The sequence below is a fragment of the Dinoponera quadriceps genome, unplaced genomic scaffold (genome assembly GCF_001313825.1).
Source record: "Dinoponera quadriceps isolate SergipeBrazil2010 unplaced genomic scaffold, ASM131382v1 scaffold1476, whole genome shotgun sequence".
Taxonomy (NCBI): Eukaryota; Metazoa; Arthropoda; class Insecta; order Hymenoptera; family Formicidae; genus Dinoponera; species Dinoponera quadriceps.
This window is the reverse complement of record NW_014555863.1, coordinates 1,264,679-1,283,856: the sequence shown is the minus strand read 5'-3', so window position 1 is coordinate 1,283,856 and position 19,178 is coordinate 1,264,679. Positions and strand designations below refer to the sequence as shown.

Genomic DNA, 19,178 nt, shown 5'->3' with positions numbered 1-19,178 from the left:
CCCCCCATAATCATTACAACACGAATTTGGACTCGCTCGGAAAGCGGAAGAGGAGGGGTTCGATGTGTTCGCTTCGTTTGAGAGATGCATTATTCATGAATTGTGTATTTAAATTCCGGCGTGCGCTATTCAACGTTCGCCTTATCGCGCGGAATTTATGCGCGAGATGTAATCGAAGCTCGTTCACAGGCGGGGAGAAAGAAAGAGAGAAGGAGATAGGTGAACGGAGAAACATTTCACTTCGTCGTAGTTCTCGAAATTCAACGACAATTCAGCCCGGCTTATCGGTTCCCCCGGGCGAAAAAAAGACTTTTATTGTACGCGCTATACGACATCTCTCCTTCTTCGAGCCGCCCTTCGCGCGGCAGGTCGACGGCACAAGGCAAATTTGATTTCTCGCTGAAATCCGCTTAAAAGAGCGCGCGAGGCGGAACAAGAGAGAGACTAAAAGAGATGAGGCGAACACAACGAGACGGGGCTCCTCTGTGACGCGGTATTAGTCGATAATCCGGCCGCACGTGAAGAGGTAAGCGTGTAATCGCGGGTAAAAGTCGGCGGATCTTGGGGGAGCAATTAGCCCGGGGCACGATCGGGTCGAAATCACGGGTAATTCCGGGTTGGCACGGCCGGGAATCGCGCCGACCGCGAAGATCCGTGCGAGCGAGATCGCGTATCTACCGATTCGCGTGCCCCGACGCTCCTCGAGATTGACGAGATTCGCGAACGGATTAGGTCGTCCGTCTTTCGCGAGCGCACGGTGAATCATTCGCTCGCTCGCTCGCTCGCTCGTACGTTCGTTCGTCCGTTCGTTCTTCCCGCTCATTCGCGATGAATCCGGACGATCGAACGACGATCGGGCTCGGTCACTTCGGTACGCCCAAGGACATTGTATAAGCAGCTAAGAACATCAACAGTCAACAGCTAGTCAACGGCTACTGCTCCGCACCGCTAAAATACGGGAGAAACATTACCTTTCCCAGAGGCGTCGACGGCTGTCCGGCCGGCGCCGGGTCCTTGATGTAGATGTTCCACGTGGCGACGCTGTTGATGGCCTTGTCGGCGGCGTAACACCTCCACAGGCACTGTATCAACATCGCGGCAGCCGGTATCTGCCGATTGAAGTGCTTCTGCCGCTGCTTCTGCTGCACCTTGAGCGCGAATCCGGAACCCAGGATGCCCTGCGGAAGATTCGAGGACGAATTCGCGAGTCCGCTGCACCGACGGTTTCGTCTGATTGCGAGACGGTTTAGGAATGAAATGGAAATTTGCGGAAGGAGGGTCGAAGTGAAGAGAGAAGAGAGAGAAAGCCCGGCTGAACCGAGAGGCCGAGAAGGGTCGTTCGAATCGTAGACTTTTATTCGGACCCTTCCCGAAAAACAGAGAATCAACATCGCAACGTGGTTAAACTCACGCTGTTAAGAAAGTTCTTGAAAGTAACAGCGTTTTCTGCGATGGTAAATTTACGAATGTCATATCAAGATTTATGATTTTTCGCAATTTTTATAATGTCAGTGTTGTTAGTTATAAAATAGTTACGATGTTTCAGATTTACTGCGAAGTCAAAGAACAAATGTGAAATTTAATATTTTTGCCGTCTTATATTACATAATTTGCTGTTTAGCTCTCATGTTTAATTATGTGACATATTATAATATGTTATGATGCATTAGAGTTGTTCTAATATTTAATAATATACAGTATGATTGTTAGTATGAGTATGATGCAGGGTTTAATAACGACATAAACCGTTAGTTGTCAAATATTAGTGAAATCATCAGTGTTACATCGGTTGTGATGTACCTCACTAACGTTCATTCACAAAATCTCATATTCTAAATTATTACAGCATCATTACGAAAAGTGGATTCAAAATGTCTTTTCATAACTTGCGTTATTAAATCTAATATCAATTTGATTATTAATTTTCATAACTTGGTTATGTAAAAGAACTTCGCAACTAGATTATGAAGTTTCTCTAACAGTGCAGGATATTTTCAAATGTATGCACCACGTTGCCGCGTTATCTTGAAACAAATTTATTTTCACACTCTGTACTATCGCTTCGGCAAGCCCGAAATCAGTAGTGTCTCTCAGTCGCGACGTTTTGCTGCGCTTCAACAACTTCATCGTATCAAAACCGTTTTGCAACCAAGTATGTACTTTCTCTTCCAACCAGGGTCAGTAGACGCGAACGAAAGGGCTTTGGGATGTCAAATGGAAAGATCCAACGTATACTCACAGCTGGAAGTGCGAAAAAAGATATGGCGAACACGCTGAAACACGAAGCCACTATTTTTCCCATCCACGTTTGCGGTACCGTGTCGCCGTAACCTATCGTTGTTACCGTAATCTATAACGAAAAATACAAGAAAGAAATATATACATATATAATAAATAAATATATATATATATATATATATATATATGCATATACACACACATATATATGCTTCTCTGTGTGTGCGTGCGTGCGCGTATGCGCGTGTATAAAATTATTAAACGCGCGGCGCGCGGTGTCTCCGCGACGCTAATGAAATCAGACTTAATCCGGAGGATTTTGCCGCGCGAACAGTTAACAAATTTACCCTTCCGGTAGTTTGCCTCATGAAATTCAATTAATTAGTCCTATTAATTAACGCGTTATGCTCCGATAAGTAACGCGCGCTCCACGGCTCGTATCGATATATCGATATCCGTATCGGTTGCAAACTCATATTGAAAACGTATCATTGCTGCGCGACGAATTGCGAATCGATCGCCGCCGCGATCAACACCGTCGCTCGCGAAAAATTTTTCCACATAGCTGGCGACGAGCCACGTGATCGCGGGAGCGACTCATTCGCGACGTAATATCCCTTATCGCGTCTTGTTCCCGGCTCGGCTTCGCGTCTCGTCGAAAACGAAGGAAAACGAACAGCGCGCAGTTCTCTCGCGTGTTGTTATCGTTGTCGTATAAATTAGCACTGTCAATATCTGAGTACCCGGCTAATATACCCGAGATAGACCCGAGTATGTCGAGAATTTCACGGGATTGCGGAAAATACCCGGGTTTCCGGTTTCCCGAGGTACATTGTTAACCGTGTCACGTCAAAGTTGGTACACGTTGAAATAAAAGCCCTACGGAATTACGAAGGACATTTCGTTAAGTGCAAGCAACGATCTTCTTACGGAAAGAAGTAAATGTGGCAGATTTCAGCCGAACACGCGTGAATGTTTCCAAACGAATTTTCCTATCGTTGGGAAAAATAAAAAAAAATCTGCGGAAAAATTGAAGAAAAAATCGGTTGTTTTTTCCGAGCCTTCAAAACTATATGAGATATTAAAAGTCGTATTTTAATATATGTTTCCATGACTGACACACTGATTCTTTGTGGTTATTGATTTTTTTTTTAACAAACGGAGTATGTAACATGCGACTGTAACATATGCAATGCACATGTCAGTAGTGCTAAACGGAAAACGCGGCCGTACCGAAAGATGGACAGATGGGATACGCACGTAAAGAGAAGCCACGTATATGTGCGCTCCGATATACATATATATGATATTTTCAAATATTTCGCGCAATTTCCAGTACCCTGGTAATACTTGAGAAAACCAGTAACTTAATTCAAGACTAAAAGTCTTCTGAGAAAATTATAATATCCTTGCTTATATATGGGAATATCTATTTCTGATGTGAGATTAATTTTTTTCCCGCGCGCTCTACTTACGAATAATTCGCTAATTTGGTCGTGTCAACTAAATTTCATCGCAACGACGGTTTCGCTACGATAGCAAAGTTAATTTTCCCCACGTAGAGGTAACCCAGTTTGTATATATTTCACAGCGCCGGTGTAAGTAACGAGCGGAAGACTCACCACTCCCCACCACAGCGCGTCAGCGTAGCTGGAGAAGTCCGTTTTGCCGTCCGGTCCGACCGCGTCCTTTTCGGCGAGGTACACGAAGTAGCTGCTGAAAATAAGGCCTAGGAATCCAATGTACAGCGTTGTGATTAGCTCCTGCGAAATAAGGGTAAACGTTGCGTGAGGTGTATCAAATCAAATACTCTTTCCGCCGAGTAAACTTTTCTCCAGTTAATTTACGCGTCATGCGCGGTCGGAAACTTTCGACAGCTACGGGTGATACCTGGCGATGTATGAAAACCACGGAGCCCAGAAGTCGCCACGTGCCGCCTTGACGATCGACATGGAGCATTCGCAGAATTTGCAAAAACCGAATACCCCGGATGGCGGAAGTTGCGAATACCTGACCGTTGCTCCCCACCGACAGCACTACCATAGACGCTACCACGACGATTAAATCTGCAAACATCGTGAGAAATTCCGCTGTCGGCGCGATTAAGACGATACTCGCGACGAGCGGGAAACATTGCTTGACTGGCGCAAATATTTTCTTTTTATATCGGAGACAACACACGTTTCACGCTCGTCGCGCCGATTAAAATAAATATTTTCAGCCGGCGAAGAAGGCCGATTAAACGGATGCAATCGGCTATGCCGATAAACGCGGAGCGCGTAATCCGATTAATTAATTCCGATTAATCCGAACGTTACCGTTTATCTGGAAAATTCATTTGTCGGTGTCATGGACGAGCGTGTCGCCGGTTATGAGCGATATCTCCCTTTTTATCCGTACGCTCGAAAACTGACAGGAGTCATGGGGACAATTTTAACCGCGATAACAATCGCGGCCGTCCGAGCCGGCATTTCGGTCCTACATTAAACCTGAGAATTCCATCTAACTTGAAGGCCTAATGGTGTAATATCGTACTAAATGTTACAAACAGTTACTTTTACAGTTACCACCATTTCCTATATATTGAGACTTAAAAAAGGTACTTAGTTCAGAATTATTTCATGTTGCATTACTTCAATGATTTTAGAAACTCCTTCTCGATTTCAATTAATAATATTAAAAGTACAAGTTGGCGCATAATCAGAGATTCACGAAGCTATAATTGCTTGTCACTCGTAATTATCGTTTGAGAAAATAATCATAGCTTCCTGAGAATCTCGGTCTTATTCGTTAACCTGTGTGTCTGCCGTGCTTATTTTATACAACAGGAAGTACTGATTCAAACAGACGAATCATGGTTCTCGATTGTGAATTTGTGATTAATTATGCTTCCAATTAATGATCGCGTACAATAGATTACAGTTATGAACACCGGCTTTAGAATCGAATGTAAATCTAACAAATATTGCTTTTCGCGTCTAATTAGTTTTAAGTCGCAAGGCATTAAGCCGCTTTGAATCTACCAAGCTTCGTTTTCACTTCTGTTTAAATTAATATATAATAATGCTTTTATAATATTCTTTCTTCCATTCCTCTTGAATTTTCCAGTTCTGTTAAAAATTGCCAACGTCGATGAAAGAAAGAAACGAGCGAAAGTTTACGAATAAAGTAAATGCATTGATTTTATTTACCCATTAATCGCTTGCACACATTATTCTTTTTTTATCTATACAAATATATTTAATATTTACTTGCCCCACCCATGTATTCACTTCGAACGGAAATTACGATAATTAATACGTTGCTGATTGAAATTACGAATAAAGATTACGATAATTAATACGTTGCTGATTAAAATTAGAATAAAGATTAAATGCTCGCGAAATATCGGATATGAAATAATTCTCGGAAATAAGTCTTTATTTACGACTCAACGTGGATAACACGGTAGCAAATAATTTACAGTATCAAAAGATGTGACAATAGCCTGTGTAATGTTACATCTCGAGATTCTCCTTCGTCGATCCTTCAAATTCGGCGCAACTTGCGGGATCAGCGTAGGACCGAAGTTCCGACTCGGGCGATCTCTGCGTCGCGCGCAATTACCATGCTGAGCTTTACAAGTGAAAGAAATGAACGAAATAAAATCAAGCGTGAAATACAATAAAATGGGACACAGTCCGTCAATTGTGGCGAGTAACAGTGTGGGAAGCAAAGTGTGCGGACAATGGGGATAGAGCGCAAAGCGGATAATCCGAAGCGCATACGCTGCGTTTTATCGCTGCAAGAATAGTACCGTGCGGTGGGAATAGGTTGGCGCGCAAGTGCGAAAACAAAGTTCCGTCGCCGGGTCCGATAATCGCGATACGATGCTGACGATCTCGATTCGGCGAGAATGGATTCGATATTAGGACCGGGCTTAATCGCACAAAGTTGCACGACGGTCCCGCAAACGATCCCGCGCGCGCGATCCGAGACAAAGGGACGATCCGCGCGCGATCCAATTTTGCACCGTCGATCGGACAATGCGAATATCGGATTAGTTTCGGGCGTGTGGGCCGCGCGCGCGCGAGTTGCATTATAGAAGAGGACGCACACTCACCTATGATACAAATCGGTTTCCGTATGAATCGCAGCCGTCCGCAGCAACCCATGTACTTCGATCTGCAGCCGGCGCTCCACAGTCGGACCATGTACTCGACCCCGAAGAATACCACGAGACATATTTCCTGGATGAATAACACAGTTGCATGATTAAGAGTAGTGCCGAAGAGTCGAGGACGAACTTGACGAGCTTGTCGATAACGGAGAGACGATTAGCGGGGAAAAATATTTTGCTGGCAAATTGTTAGTCACTGCGGGAACTACAAAAACTTCTTGCTTGGACAGCAAGAAGATTTGTTAAGAGTATTAGTTTGCTAAGATATATAGACAGCGAAATAATTTGATTACGCGAACTGAATTGTATCGCTGTAACAACAACGGTTTCGCCACAAAAATTATTTTTTCCGCGCAAAACTGTTTTTTCCACGTAACGAATTTTCTTGTTGCCCCTATAACAAACTAACTTTGTTACGCCAGCAATATTATTTTTTCCGTATTCTCGTATTGTTACATAACACGATCACGCTGTTTTTTTTTCTATCTCTCGTTCATATATATACGTGCGATATAAATATAAATGCGTGCTACTCCGCTTTACCATATCTAACGGAAAATTTAACTAAATTATATTTTTCTGCAAACTTTTCGTATCATTTTAGGCCTTTACACTTTTTTTTTAATCCAAGAGGTATAAAAATGTTTTTTCTTGAAATTTTTCTAATTGGAATATTGACACGTTCAGAATATGTAGCGGACTCCGCTAATGCTGTTCCATTCTCTAGAAAAAGTAACATCGAAGATTTCAAAGCAGGACATTATTTGTTTGAGCATCATGACAATTTTATATAATAAATTAGCAACGATTCTCGTAAACAACAATCGTGATACAAAAATATCCAAAAAAAGAACGCGCCTGATTAAAAATTTTCAACGTTACTACGCGTAGGGAATGGGGCCGACATTAATGGAGTCTGCTGGAGTACAAGTTGCAGGATTTCTTTATCAAGCAAATATTACGGTAACTGGCAGCTGGAAGAGCTGGAAGCGCAATTTGGAAGTTTTCTATCGTTTTCCTCGCATATTGAGCGATGCTCCGATTCGTTCTTACGCATTGTGCGTAAAAACATTTACAACTCTGCGCGGCCAATTACGACGTGAACTTCGCATCGTCCACGCGATCTCGAAGCGGAAGCGATCGAGATGACGATCAGATCGAGATGACTTCGATCGCCGGAACGCGGATTCGTACGTTAGCTAGTCGTCGCTGAAATGAATATGCAACAGACGCGGCAGCATGCAAACGGTGAGGGGGGAGGGGGGCTATTGTATCGATTGTAATGGCGCCGTTGTACCAACGGGACGTCCTAGAAAAACGAGGACGTTGGAAGTACACCGAGGCGGGATCCTTGAGAGAACCGGCTTACTACGTTCTTTTACGGCCCGGGACGTCGACTTTATGCGCGCTTACCTCTTTCGGAGCAAAAGTTACACGTCGCGAAGGCACCGCGAAAAATCGTAAGCTTTTATAACGCCGAATACCGATTCACGATTCGCGCGCGCGTCGATATTTGCGTCAACAACGGTTGTTCGCAGTGTGATCCGTGCGCGACTTTACGTCACACAAAGGCTTCGCGTCGAACTGATATTCTTCTTCCTCTCTCTTTTTAACTCGCTCCCTGCCGCATCGATACGCCCCGTCGTCGAGCTTTCCGCTCAGAGACCGTTGTGTACTTTAATTATTTTTATATGTGTAAAATTATTATAAAATATTTCATAAAATCGTGTACCGACGACGGGGTATCACGTATATTACATTACGCATATTCATCTCATAGGGCAGTTATCATATTACGGGTCGATTGAGCCCGACGCGGCGTAATGATATGATTTCTGGAAACGTTCTTTAAAAAATGGACAGAAAATTCAATTTAATAAACCGACTCTGTAAAGCTTGCTGTAAAAATAATATAATAAGAAGTTTGGTATCAGCGACACGGTATCAGAAAGAAATTCCACTCGTAAATGTAATTATGTTCCGCAATGATTGTAAAAGCAAGACGCATTTACGTTTCAGCGCAACATGTTGTAAAATATGCCATTATAATTATAAATAATTTATACGAAGCGCGAAAAACGTATTGTTTTCGTTAAAAATATAGTTTAGATGTTAAATTGTAAATGATATATTTTAATACGTAAAATAATAAATTTGTTAAATAATATATTTTGATGTTAAATATTAACAAAATATCAGAAATGAAAACTTCTTCCCTTTCTTCGACATGAATTATGTAAATACACAAACATTTCTTCAAATAACCAGATTTGTTCTGTCGCGCATCTTGAACGTCATATATTTTTCCTGCTAAAACCGGAGAGAACGGAAAGTCGTTAAAAATCAGTCCTGCAGGAAACGTTAATAAGACGAGAGAGAGAGAGAGAGAGAGTGTGAGAAAGAGGAAGAATTAATTTTATTTGCGCAAATTCCTCGTGGCGGAAGAAGAGAAACGCGGGAAACTCCCGAGAAACTGTTGCAGAGTTTGTTCTCGGGCAGGCTGATAAATAGCAGAGCGCTCTTTTCGAATGTATTAATTGAACGAAGTTTGTCCGAAGCGTCTTTCGGGGGATATCGCGAAAATCTAACGTCACGGCTGGAGAGCGAAGCGTTTTTGCACGTCGTCGATCGTTCAGCTACTCACCATCCAAAACAGGGTTTCGTTTGCGAAGTTACTGTATTGGTCTATCGTTGACAAAACGCTAAATATGAGGCACACCAATACCACCATGAACCTGAAAAGGAAACGCATTTTCACAATATATACATACGAGGAAATTGGTCAGAGCTCGATTTTGTTTCAGAATATCCAACGGGCAGGTTAAATTTCATTGGTTCGTTACGTTGAAAAGGGGGACGCTCTATTCGGAGCCGAAATTCTGGCCCTACGTTAAACCTTTAATTCTACAACATAGTAGGAGCTAAAATAAGTTCGATTTCAATTCTAATAATACAACTCCTTTTCGGCGTTAAAATAAGATGATGAAGGTGGCATAAAACTTCAATCTGTAGAATTAAAGGTTCAAGAGAGAAGTTAAAAAGTATCGATATCGTCAAGTAAGCGCGAACTATCCTTAAGAGAGTCGGAGTAGCATCAAAATATCGACTCAGGACGGTAAGGGTGAGTTTGTGTTTGAAGCGAATCCAGGATTCTTCGGCCAAAATTTGCTTTCTCTCCTTCTTTAGCGTTAAGCGCGAGCACTCTCGCGCGGTCTCTATCGCGAAAGTACCCGAACTTTCCGACGTTTCGCGACGCGCTTGTGGAAGCGGCAAGTTGTACACAATCCGAACTGTTCCGGAACTGTCACACTTCACCTTGGCTACGGATTGCTCGTCGTGAACACATGATGAATCGACGTTCTCACTCGCGTTCTGTATAACGCGAGATATCAGCTATCCGAGAACGTCGGGAATAATATGAGCGAGATTAAAAAATGAGAGCGCCACTCCGAACGTGCACTCCGTCGCGTCACGTGACGTAAAATCCACCCGATGCAAAACCGCGTCCAATTAAATCGCGCTTAAGATCCCGTTAATTGTAATCCGGGTTGTATTAAGCCCGATAATTATAACGCGGCCAAATGAACGTTTCCACCATCAGTCTGATATAATCCAAGCGTTACGCGCGCGTCATCAACAAACGCTCCGATGAATGAATCGCGCGATGTAAATTGCGGCTTTTACCGGTTGTGCGTTACGTGACGCTTTACAGCTCGCGCATAATCGATTTACGTATCGCACCGTCGTGCGTGAAAGTTCGTCATTCCGATTCTGACGCTCGGAATAAACGAAAGGAACAATGGACGACTTCTTACCTGTTCCGTCACTGGAAACAAAAGAACTGTTCGTTAGAGAACGCTACGTCAGTCAAGTCTGGCCGGACTGACAAATCGTACGGCAAACTACAAGTGCGACACATCGGACGTCGTTTGCCGCACCGATTGCCGGGGTGTTGCAGAGTGCAACTTTATATTTAAACTTGTAACAACTTTTTATTTAAACTTCTAACACACTGCCGTGACGTATACATAATGCGCGACCTGTGTTTGTATCGATCAAGGTTGCATATGACATTTGGGGGTATAAAAATATTCGCGGGCAATGCGCGCGACTACTTCGCCGGCGCATCGCCCGCTGTACTTTCGCGCTTTTAAATCCCGCGCAGATCGCTCCCAGAGAGAACAAATGTCTACGAGATGTCTCAAAGGCATCTAAAAGGCGTTCGATTTGTTTTCTTTTTAGGTATCTTTCAGACGTCTTTGAGAGATCTTCGACAAATTTGCTCCACCCGGGCATTATGCCATATCCTTCCGAGCGGTTTCACGCAAAATTATTCTATGAATTATTTTGGAACGGGATCTTAGAGATGTCGGATGAATTAGAACGCGTTCGTGCCTCGAGCACTCTCGTGCACTCAACTGCTGATACTCAACTGTAACACGGCGGACGTAATAATTCAAACGGTATGCTTACAGGGCACAAACTCTCCGCGGCGCGGGAAGATTAAATAACTGCCTCTCTCGCGCGCGGCATTCCGCGATTACGGGGCTAACCCGCGTCAAAAGAGCTTTATTATTAAATAAAAGCAAAAAAGTTGACTTTATGAAAAAATACTCTCTATTCTTCTAGCGCGCCGGGCAGGTTAATAGAGGCAATTTAGCGTTAAAAAACCCAATCATCCCGATGAATGGCTCTCGCGGGTATCCTACGTATCTCTTTCGCGTACTTTTTTTTCCTTTTTTCTTTTTTTTATAAATATTAGATATATCTGGAATAAAGTTGAAGGTATAAAGAGGAAAACAAGAGGTATTTCCAAAGAAACCGTCGGTTCGTCGACGGCGAACCTCTCGCACCGCACATACACCGAGAACGCGTTTATGCAATCCCTCGCACTTTTCAAAATAAAAGCTGCTCGATTCTGTAATTCGCGAATGTTCACAAGGAGGAGAGACTTCCCCAAGAGAGTAGAAATTAAACTAGTTTTTAGCCAGTAACTGGCCAGTAATTCTTTAAGTAGCTAGTTTCTGATCAGTTTTACTGGCTGACAACTCACAAGTTTGGGATATTTTTGCTTTGACAATAACCGGATAGTAAAACTAGCTAGTTTCTGACCAGTTCCTAATCAGATTTTGAGCACTTCATTCGTTTACTATTTCATTTATTTATTATTCCGCCTATTTTCTGGCCAGGAAGTTGCTAAGAAGCACTGGCCAGAATTTCCAGAATTTTTGCTGGATAGAAACTGTCCGGTACTAACTATATTTTGTTTGGAATATTTGACGGCAAGTAATTGGTCAAGAAACAACAGTTGGTATTTTTTAGACAGTTTCTGAACAGTTACCGTCTGATTAATTTAAGCCGGTGAAAACCGTCCAGTTCTAGCGACCAGTTCTCCCGAAACATCTTTCCACTCGGCTCCTTCCATCCGTAGATTCAGGCGCGCTCGAGAATTCTTCGCGTTTCATCCGAATAAATCGAGCGATCTCTAGACTCGCCTCGGCCGCGAATCCTTCCTTAATCACCACTTGACGCGGTATCAAGCGCGAATCGACGACGGTCGGTGAAAAAGCGGAGACAGGGGGAGAGACAGCGAGGCAAACCTCGCGGGCACAACGGCTAACAGGACCGGTAATTGCTACGACGGATCGATCTAGCGGCGCTTTCGTTGCTTGTACAAGTAATTTATTATCGAGCGTTGCCTCGTTAAGCAACAGGACGAGCGCACGGCGTTAACGAAGCCGGGCGGGCAAGCGGGCGGGCAGGTAGGCAGGCAGGCGAGCGATCGCCGCCGCGTAGTACACTTTAAGATAGCGTGTCGAGGGCCTATAATTCCGACGTATGTACAGCGCTCCGTAGCTGCACGGGTCACCTTCATCGACCTACTATGATAATTGTCTAACATATTCTTCCTTTTTTCCACGAGCATCGCACGGAGCCCATCCATCTTCCGCCGGGCGTCGAATAGACGTGTCCCGCGACTCGCCAACTCGCGAGCCTCCTTATGCCGCCGCGGAATCGTTCGAGTTTCGGACAAACGTGCTCGCCGAATCAAATGCCAAAGAACGTGTCACAACGTATCTCTCCGATCGACACCATCATCGATCACACGTTCCTTCCTTTTCTACCTTTTTTTTTCCTTCTTTCTCTTTTTTTAATCCTTCTCCCGTCCGATTTCGATGCTATATCATTTCTTACCTTTATCTTGGGATTTGATCTTACATTTTCCAATTCAGTATCGAGAGAACAACTTGCAACTTTCTCCGTTCGAACAGTCTGTCAAAAGCCGCTTATTGCCGACAGTTGGTTATGTGATAACCAACAACACCCCGTGCCCCGATACTGTCGTTGAAATCAATTACGATCGATTGCAAAAAGTCCGTCACAAAAATTGGAAAGAAGACCTTCGTGAAACGGTGAGCAAAAAGGAAAAAGTCCGACTGTCGCGGCGTCGTTGACGTAACGAGAAGCTAGAAGGACGTGATCTAATGTCGATATTAACACTCGCGCGTCGAACGGAAGTGCAATACGTTGCTTACGGCAAAAGATATACAAAATAATTGAACCTATATACACGTTATGCATCCCCTGCATATCAATTAACCTACATGCGATCACGAAGAGATAAACCTACGACCGTACGTAGCGTGCGTAGTTCCTATGGCAATAACGTCATATCACATGTCGTATCGTTTATTTATACTCGTCGTGGTTTTAATTACAAATGGATCCCAGCGCTCGGAAACGGACAAATAATGCGAACATCTCGATACTTCGCGATCGCGATCCGCTCGATATGTACACGTAAGTACTTGCGCTTTAATCATTTTCTGGGAGATTAAATTTGCCTGAACACGTGTGTGTGTGTGTGTGTGTGTGTGTGTGCACACGCGTGAGCGTGCGCGATACATGGCCGTTCCGCCGCTAATAAAATAGATTAATTCAAAATGACGTGTAATTAATATTATTATTATTGCATGCGGTTATCGACTGTAATTCCTGTCGATTCGGACAAACTGGGAGGATTGAAAGATCAATGATATTCCATGAAATAATATTTAAGTACACACACGTACAGATGAGCGCTTTATGCGTTTCGCTAAATTCCGCTGTATCCCGCATTAATCTTCGGAACGTCAAATGTCACCACCGTTCGACCGTTCCGTTCACCAATTTTGCGTATGACGTCGGATCGCGACTTCCGATCGGTCCAATCTTTCGGGCTTCGCTCGTTTTTCCTCCTTTCGTTTCGGGCTGTTAAGGAATTTACCAACGACCTTTCGCGAACGCGATACCTAATCTCCGTCATTATGCGCGCGCGATATCGATACATCACGAGCGCGCGCGCGCGCGATTTTCATCTAAAAATAACAGGCCGCACGCAAATAGCCTGCATATGCATTGGGCCTAATAACACGCTTGCTATTTACGCTGGCTCGAAAGTAGGCCGGTCGAATTAGAATTACCGGCTGCTTGGAGATAAATTTCTTTTACCCGCTAAACCGGTTTCGTAGACGGACGTTGTAAAACGTCGTCGTGAATGACGAAGATCGTTACGTGGTATATACAAGCGACCTGTCTAATTACGCGATATCCTGCGTATAATTCTCTTCTTAGTATTTCGTTACTCGATGAAGAATTGTCGGAAGTTGCAAGGAAAAGTTATATTTTCCGGGTTTTTCAGTTTCATTTCTCTCTCTCTCTCTTGACATACAGCTAATATAAATACTAGCGAAGTTTCAGGTAATTCCCTCTCCGGGGAATCCAGATTGAATGACTCGTCTCTTTCTCTCTCTCCCTCTCCCTATCTCTCATTTCATTCACTTCGGGTCATTGGTGGCACGATAACAGATAATAACGGCCGCTGTAGTGACGATCAATATAATCATTCGCACAATTAAATATTTACGACGAGGGTTTCGTGCAGCGCGACTTCATTATCCGGCGGTCTAACGACTGTATGAACGGTGCAGCATTAAAGCCGCACGAGAGAATCGCGTTATTAACCGCGATCATGCGAGCGCTGAACGCGAACGGTTGAACGGTATTCGGTGTAAGATCTGCGAATTAAGTACTTCGCAATTCCGCCGGTTATGATCGTGTTCATTACGTTGCTTCTAGACGCGCGTTATCGCAAAAAGGGGGGGGGGAGGGGGGGAGATAACGAAACGCAACGAGCAAGCGTTTCGACGAGAAACGCGTGGGAACGACCTGGGAAAATAATTGCGAAAACGAATTATGGCGGGTATACAACCTATTTTCTCAGTATGCAGGAAAAAATAGATATACGTTTCCGGAAACGAATGGCGTGTCCGGCACGATGACATTACCCATCGGGCGCAAAATGAAAGACACTTCCGTGGCAATTTCCGACTGCGACGTTTCGACTTTCACGTCGTTCGAAAGTTCCGATAACGCGGCTTATTATCAGAAGAATCCCGCCGCGTGGGGACGATGAAAGGTAACATGAAGCGACGACGTTTCCTCGGCACGCGCATGAATGTTGAATATTTTCGTTATCGTTAATCTCTCGAGCGTCGTCTTACAAAATGCGCATTTATCTCAGTCCTGCGGGAGGAGGAGGGGGGAACTCGATTAATTCCACGGGAAACCGCACGCGCGCAAGTTTCTACCGTTAGCCAACTTTAAATAAACGCAACACCTTATTTATTACTCGACTCGATTTTACCGCAACGCGGGGAGAGATATTTCGGATTTAATTTTAGATTAGACGCGCAAGAAAAATACGGTGATGCGCGTCGGGGAGCCGGTGAAAAATTTAAGTCCGAGTTAAGTATCGGCGGCACGGGGGACGCGAGACAAACGAAAGTACGGAAAAATCTGGATAATTCGGACTTTCCGCTTAACGATCGCACGGTTGAGACGCGACGGACCGGAGTTGAAATAGACGTGACCGGGAGAGGACGGCCGGGACACGTTGTGTATTCCGCGCGGATCGATCTGTTTCGCAGGTACTTCGCCGCGCGTTTTCTTTCGATAATGAATTATTTAAAAGGCCCCGGTGCTTGACGGCCGCAGTTTGGAAGAAATGAAAAACAGCGCGTTGAATAATGCACGAAGTCCGCGAAGTTTCTCAGTGAGGTTTCTCTGGGATGCGGTGGTCGCCGGGACGAGGGGTACTTCGCGACGTCAATCTGCGCTCTTTAGAAGGCGCCGAACTGCACGACAATATATGCCCGTGTATGAGATGATTATTTATTATTCTTTCGGAAATGTTAATACGGCGTTTCCCCTGTGGAGAGCATATAAAAGGAGATAATTATAATGCGTTAGTTGGATGAAACTAATGAGCAATTACTCGTAAGTAATTAACGGATAACGGGAAAACGGGAAACGCTCAATGCGCACTTGATAACGCAGCCGGTCGATGATTTCACGATACGCGGGCGATGAGAATCGGGAGAACGAATAAATGATGAATTAGGATTAAAACGGGGAAAGTATTGTCCGAACGTATCGTAAATATCCCTAATGCGTGAGAATCGAAGGGCAAGTATTAATATTAATTTTTCAAGGCATTTCCCAGCGTACTCAATCGGTTTTATCGTCTGGCGGCAGGCGCGCCGTCAGAAGAGAAAACACAATTTCGCGTATAGTCACGAATGTTTATCTCCGTCCGGTCGGTTAACTGTGTACTTTCCCCGAACATTCAGCCACAAAAATACCACGTAGCGGGGTTTGACAAAGAGTTATTCTTTCTGCAGTTTGTTCCGCGTCCGAACAAACTAAAGTTTCCGCTTTTCTTTCCTATGTAAACGCGGTTACACGAGAGAGCGCAGCTTCGACGAAGCTTCCTCCCCCTCGGAATATCAGAGATACCGAGCTGCATTATTTCTAAATTCATTTTCCGCGCACCAGACACCGGAGACGGTATCCTTAACGGGACGTCGTAGAGAGTAATGCGATATATCGCAGTTGCACGCTAATAACGCACGTACGTGCAAATTGTTCGCGCAGGCGAAGATATAACACGGAGGAAACAAGTTTTGCTGGAACGGCAAATTGTTTGTCAATATAGCGACAGCAAGGGAATTTGTCGCACGGATATAATAATTTCGCTGTTGTAACAAAACTTGTTGCGACAGCAATAAAATTTAATTGGCCGAATTATTTTGCACCATCCATGTACCCAGCAAATGGCAATGAATACTCTTAACAAATCCTTCTGCTGTCCGAACAAATTTTATTTGCCGTCACTACATTAACAATTTGCTGTTCCAGCAAAATTGTTTTCTCCGTGAAAAGCTGTCTCGTGGAAGAGAGAGAGGGAGAGAGGGAGACACTCGGAGGCTCCTTTATCGACACTCCCAAAGGCAAGTATTCCCAGGTATTCCCAGGTATTCGGCTCCCGACGCCTGTTATCGTTTATCGAATCGAGCCGATGGTGAGCAACGAAGTCCCATGCGAGTTAGGCAACATGTACTTTAATCAAATCGAGAATCGCGATTCTCGCTCGGAAGACGAAGTGATTTGGGCGGGAACGTTCGATCGCAGAGCGAGGGAATCCCCTCGGCGGTGCAGGAGGATTTGGGCCACGCCAGGTGTCAAAGGCCACGTCGCCGAAATCGATGCTCTCGGCGCTCGGAAACGGGAGGAGAAGCCGCTGCTGTCACGCGGCGTTTTACGTCTTTCGACCTTTCGCCGCTTTAACGAACGTACACGCTAGGTGTCACGCCCGAAGGTCGCAGGGGGCAGGACAAACGCGCCCTCCGCGAGAACGGCCTCTCTCTCCGAAGCGAGGGAGGTCCCCTCGTTCGTTCGTGAGAAATATATATACTCGAAGAGACGCGAGGTCGAGGAAATAAGGGAGGCGAGGAATGGGATATACTCACACAGCGAAATGGTAGACGAAACACAGCCAGCCGCCGGGGTGCTCGAGGAACACGTAGAGCCGCTCTTGGAAAGTCTTGCCCTTCTTATGGTGGAACACGTATTTGGCCTTGAAGGCCTGATCGATCGGCAAGTAGATCGGATAATAAGGATCAGGCACGCCGGCCTGGTCGGGACTCGGCGGCTCCTCCTCCTCCTCCTCGGCCCCGGTCACGTCATTGTCAATGATGTCGTCCTTGCTCTTTTTCCGCCTGTGCTTCCTCTTCATAGGCGTCGGCACCCGCTTGTGGTGCGCCTCGCCGAAGCGCGGCGAACGGAAGCGACGCAGAAAGGTGAATCTGCGGACGGGCGACGACGCCGGCGGCTCCTCCGCGTTCGCGCCGTTGTCCTCGGTGTCTTCGGTCTCGCTGCCGGGGGTCTTCAGCGCGGCGTCCTCCGCCTCCTCGAGGCCGTGCTCAACGAGCTCGTCCTCGCTGCCCTGCAGGGCAGCGTACGAGGCGCCGCACCGCTTTTCCGCGAGCCTAGAGCATTGGTCCTTGCTTCGTGGAAGACTCTCGTTGTTGTACGCGTCACCTGGGCATTTCCAGGATATTGTGGGCCAGGTTGGGCCAGGGATCGGGCCGAGGGACATAGCGCGGCCCCGCTCGATCCTCGAGGCTCGTCAATGCTCGTCGATCAATGAAGAACCCAGTCTCGCTCGGCTTTTCTTTTTTTTTCACCGACACCGAGTTCCCGTCACGACCGAGAGAATATCCACCGATACGAATGCGCGGCTTTTTTTTCGTCCCGACTCGAGATCTGTTACGACAGGGCCTGATCGATGAACCCCGATGATACGTCGTCCCGACAGTAAATAGATAAATCGGCCATTGAGCGGGGATTATTCAAATATTTGACTTCGCTCCGCGAGCGGGGGCCCATTTGCAATTCTAACCGCTGGAACCGCGGTACAATATCCCGCCGCATAATACGTTCGCGCATATCGGTCCGCGCGATCGGCAGAATCCTACTTATGAAATTGGACAGATAATAACGTCCCTCTACGTTGAATGTGCTCTGACGAATAAAACGTTTTAGAGATTGAAACCAGCCAAGAGAGCGAGCGAACGAGAGAGAGAGAGAGAGAGAGAGAAAGAGAGATAGAAGGAGTAATAATCAAGCGGAGATACTTCGGTCCCTTAACTCTCCGATATACCACCGCCCACTTTGGGGACGGTATAACGCAGATTGCAAAAAACCACTTCCATCATAGCCGACTTTCGGTGTCCGACGAAACGACGACGGGAGAAAGTGCGCGACTTCTGGGACACCCTACATACATACATACACAGGAGCGTGTCGTATATTCTTCGAGCGGGGACGCTCGATATCTGTACACGCCACTCTGATAAATCGCTTAGCGCTATCTGCACGCTCATCACGAGCTTCCCGGCTACTCCCCCGGCGTAGTCGAGTTCCTTACGTCGGGGCAGGTGGCCCGGGCAGATAAATTCGGACGATTACGTGCAATTTCGCGGTAAGCTAACGAAGAATCCGACGGTGCGACGGGACGACGCGCCATCGATAACAAAAGCCGCCCCCGGGGTGGACACGAAAATTCCCCACCCCTCCTCCTTTTCCGCTTCCTCCGCTTCCGTCCTCACGGCGAACGGCAATAAGAAGTTAGCTCGGCCAATTATAAGTAGATAAAACGCGGCGTAAGCGGTGCGGTCGGAGGATAATCGAGAAGTTGGCGTAATTACTCGCGGCGTTACACGAAAAGAAGGCGAACGCACGCTCGACGACGAGCGAGCGCGATGAAATATTCGTGAACTCGGGAAACGTCGGAAAACGTGCGTCTCATTAGAATCGCACCGGCTCCCTCCGATCGATCGATCGACTCGGCGCTCGCAACGAGCAACGTCGATTTATCCCGGATGAGGCGCTCTCGGGG

At 45.7% G+C, this 19,178-nt stretch overlaps 1 protein-coding gene across 3 annotated transcripts in view; it reads right to left on the bottom strand.

Moving 5' to 3' along the window:
- Positions 1-19,178, bottom strand: part of LOC106745624 (potassium voltage-gated channel subfamily KQT member 1) — a 41,285-nt gene that overhangs the window by 18,590 nt on the left and 3,517 nt on the right. For all 3 annotated transcript variants that reach the window (XM_014621404.1, XM_014621406.1, XM_014621405.1), the window contains exons 2-8: positions 17,248-17,818; positions 9,042-9,132; positions 6,341-6,467; positions 4,129-4,304; positions 3,861-4,001; positions 2,240-2,350; positions 972-1,178 (exon numbers count right to left, since the gene is read on the bottom strand). In XM_014621404.1, the coding sequence (XP_014476890.1) occupies positions 972-1,178; positions 2,240-2,350; positions 3,861-4,001; positions 4,129-4,304; positions 6,341-6,467; positions 9,042-9,132; positions 17,248-17,818 (1,424 nt within the window). The remainder of the gene's footprint in view (positions 1-971; positions 1,179-2,239; positions 2,351-3,860; positions 4,002-4,128; positions 4,305-6,340; positions 6,468-9,041; positions 9,133-17,247; positions 17,819-19,178) is intronic.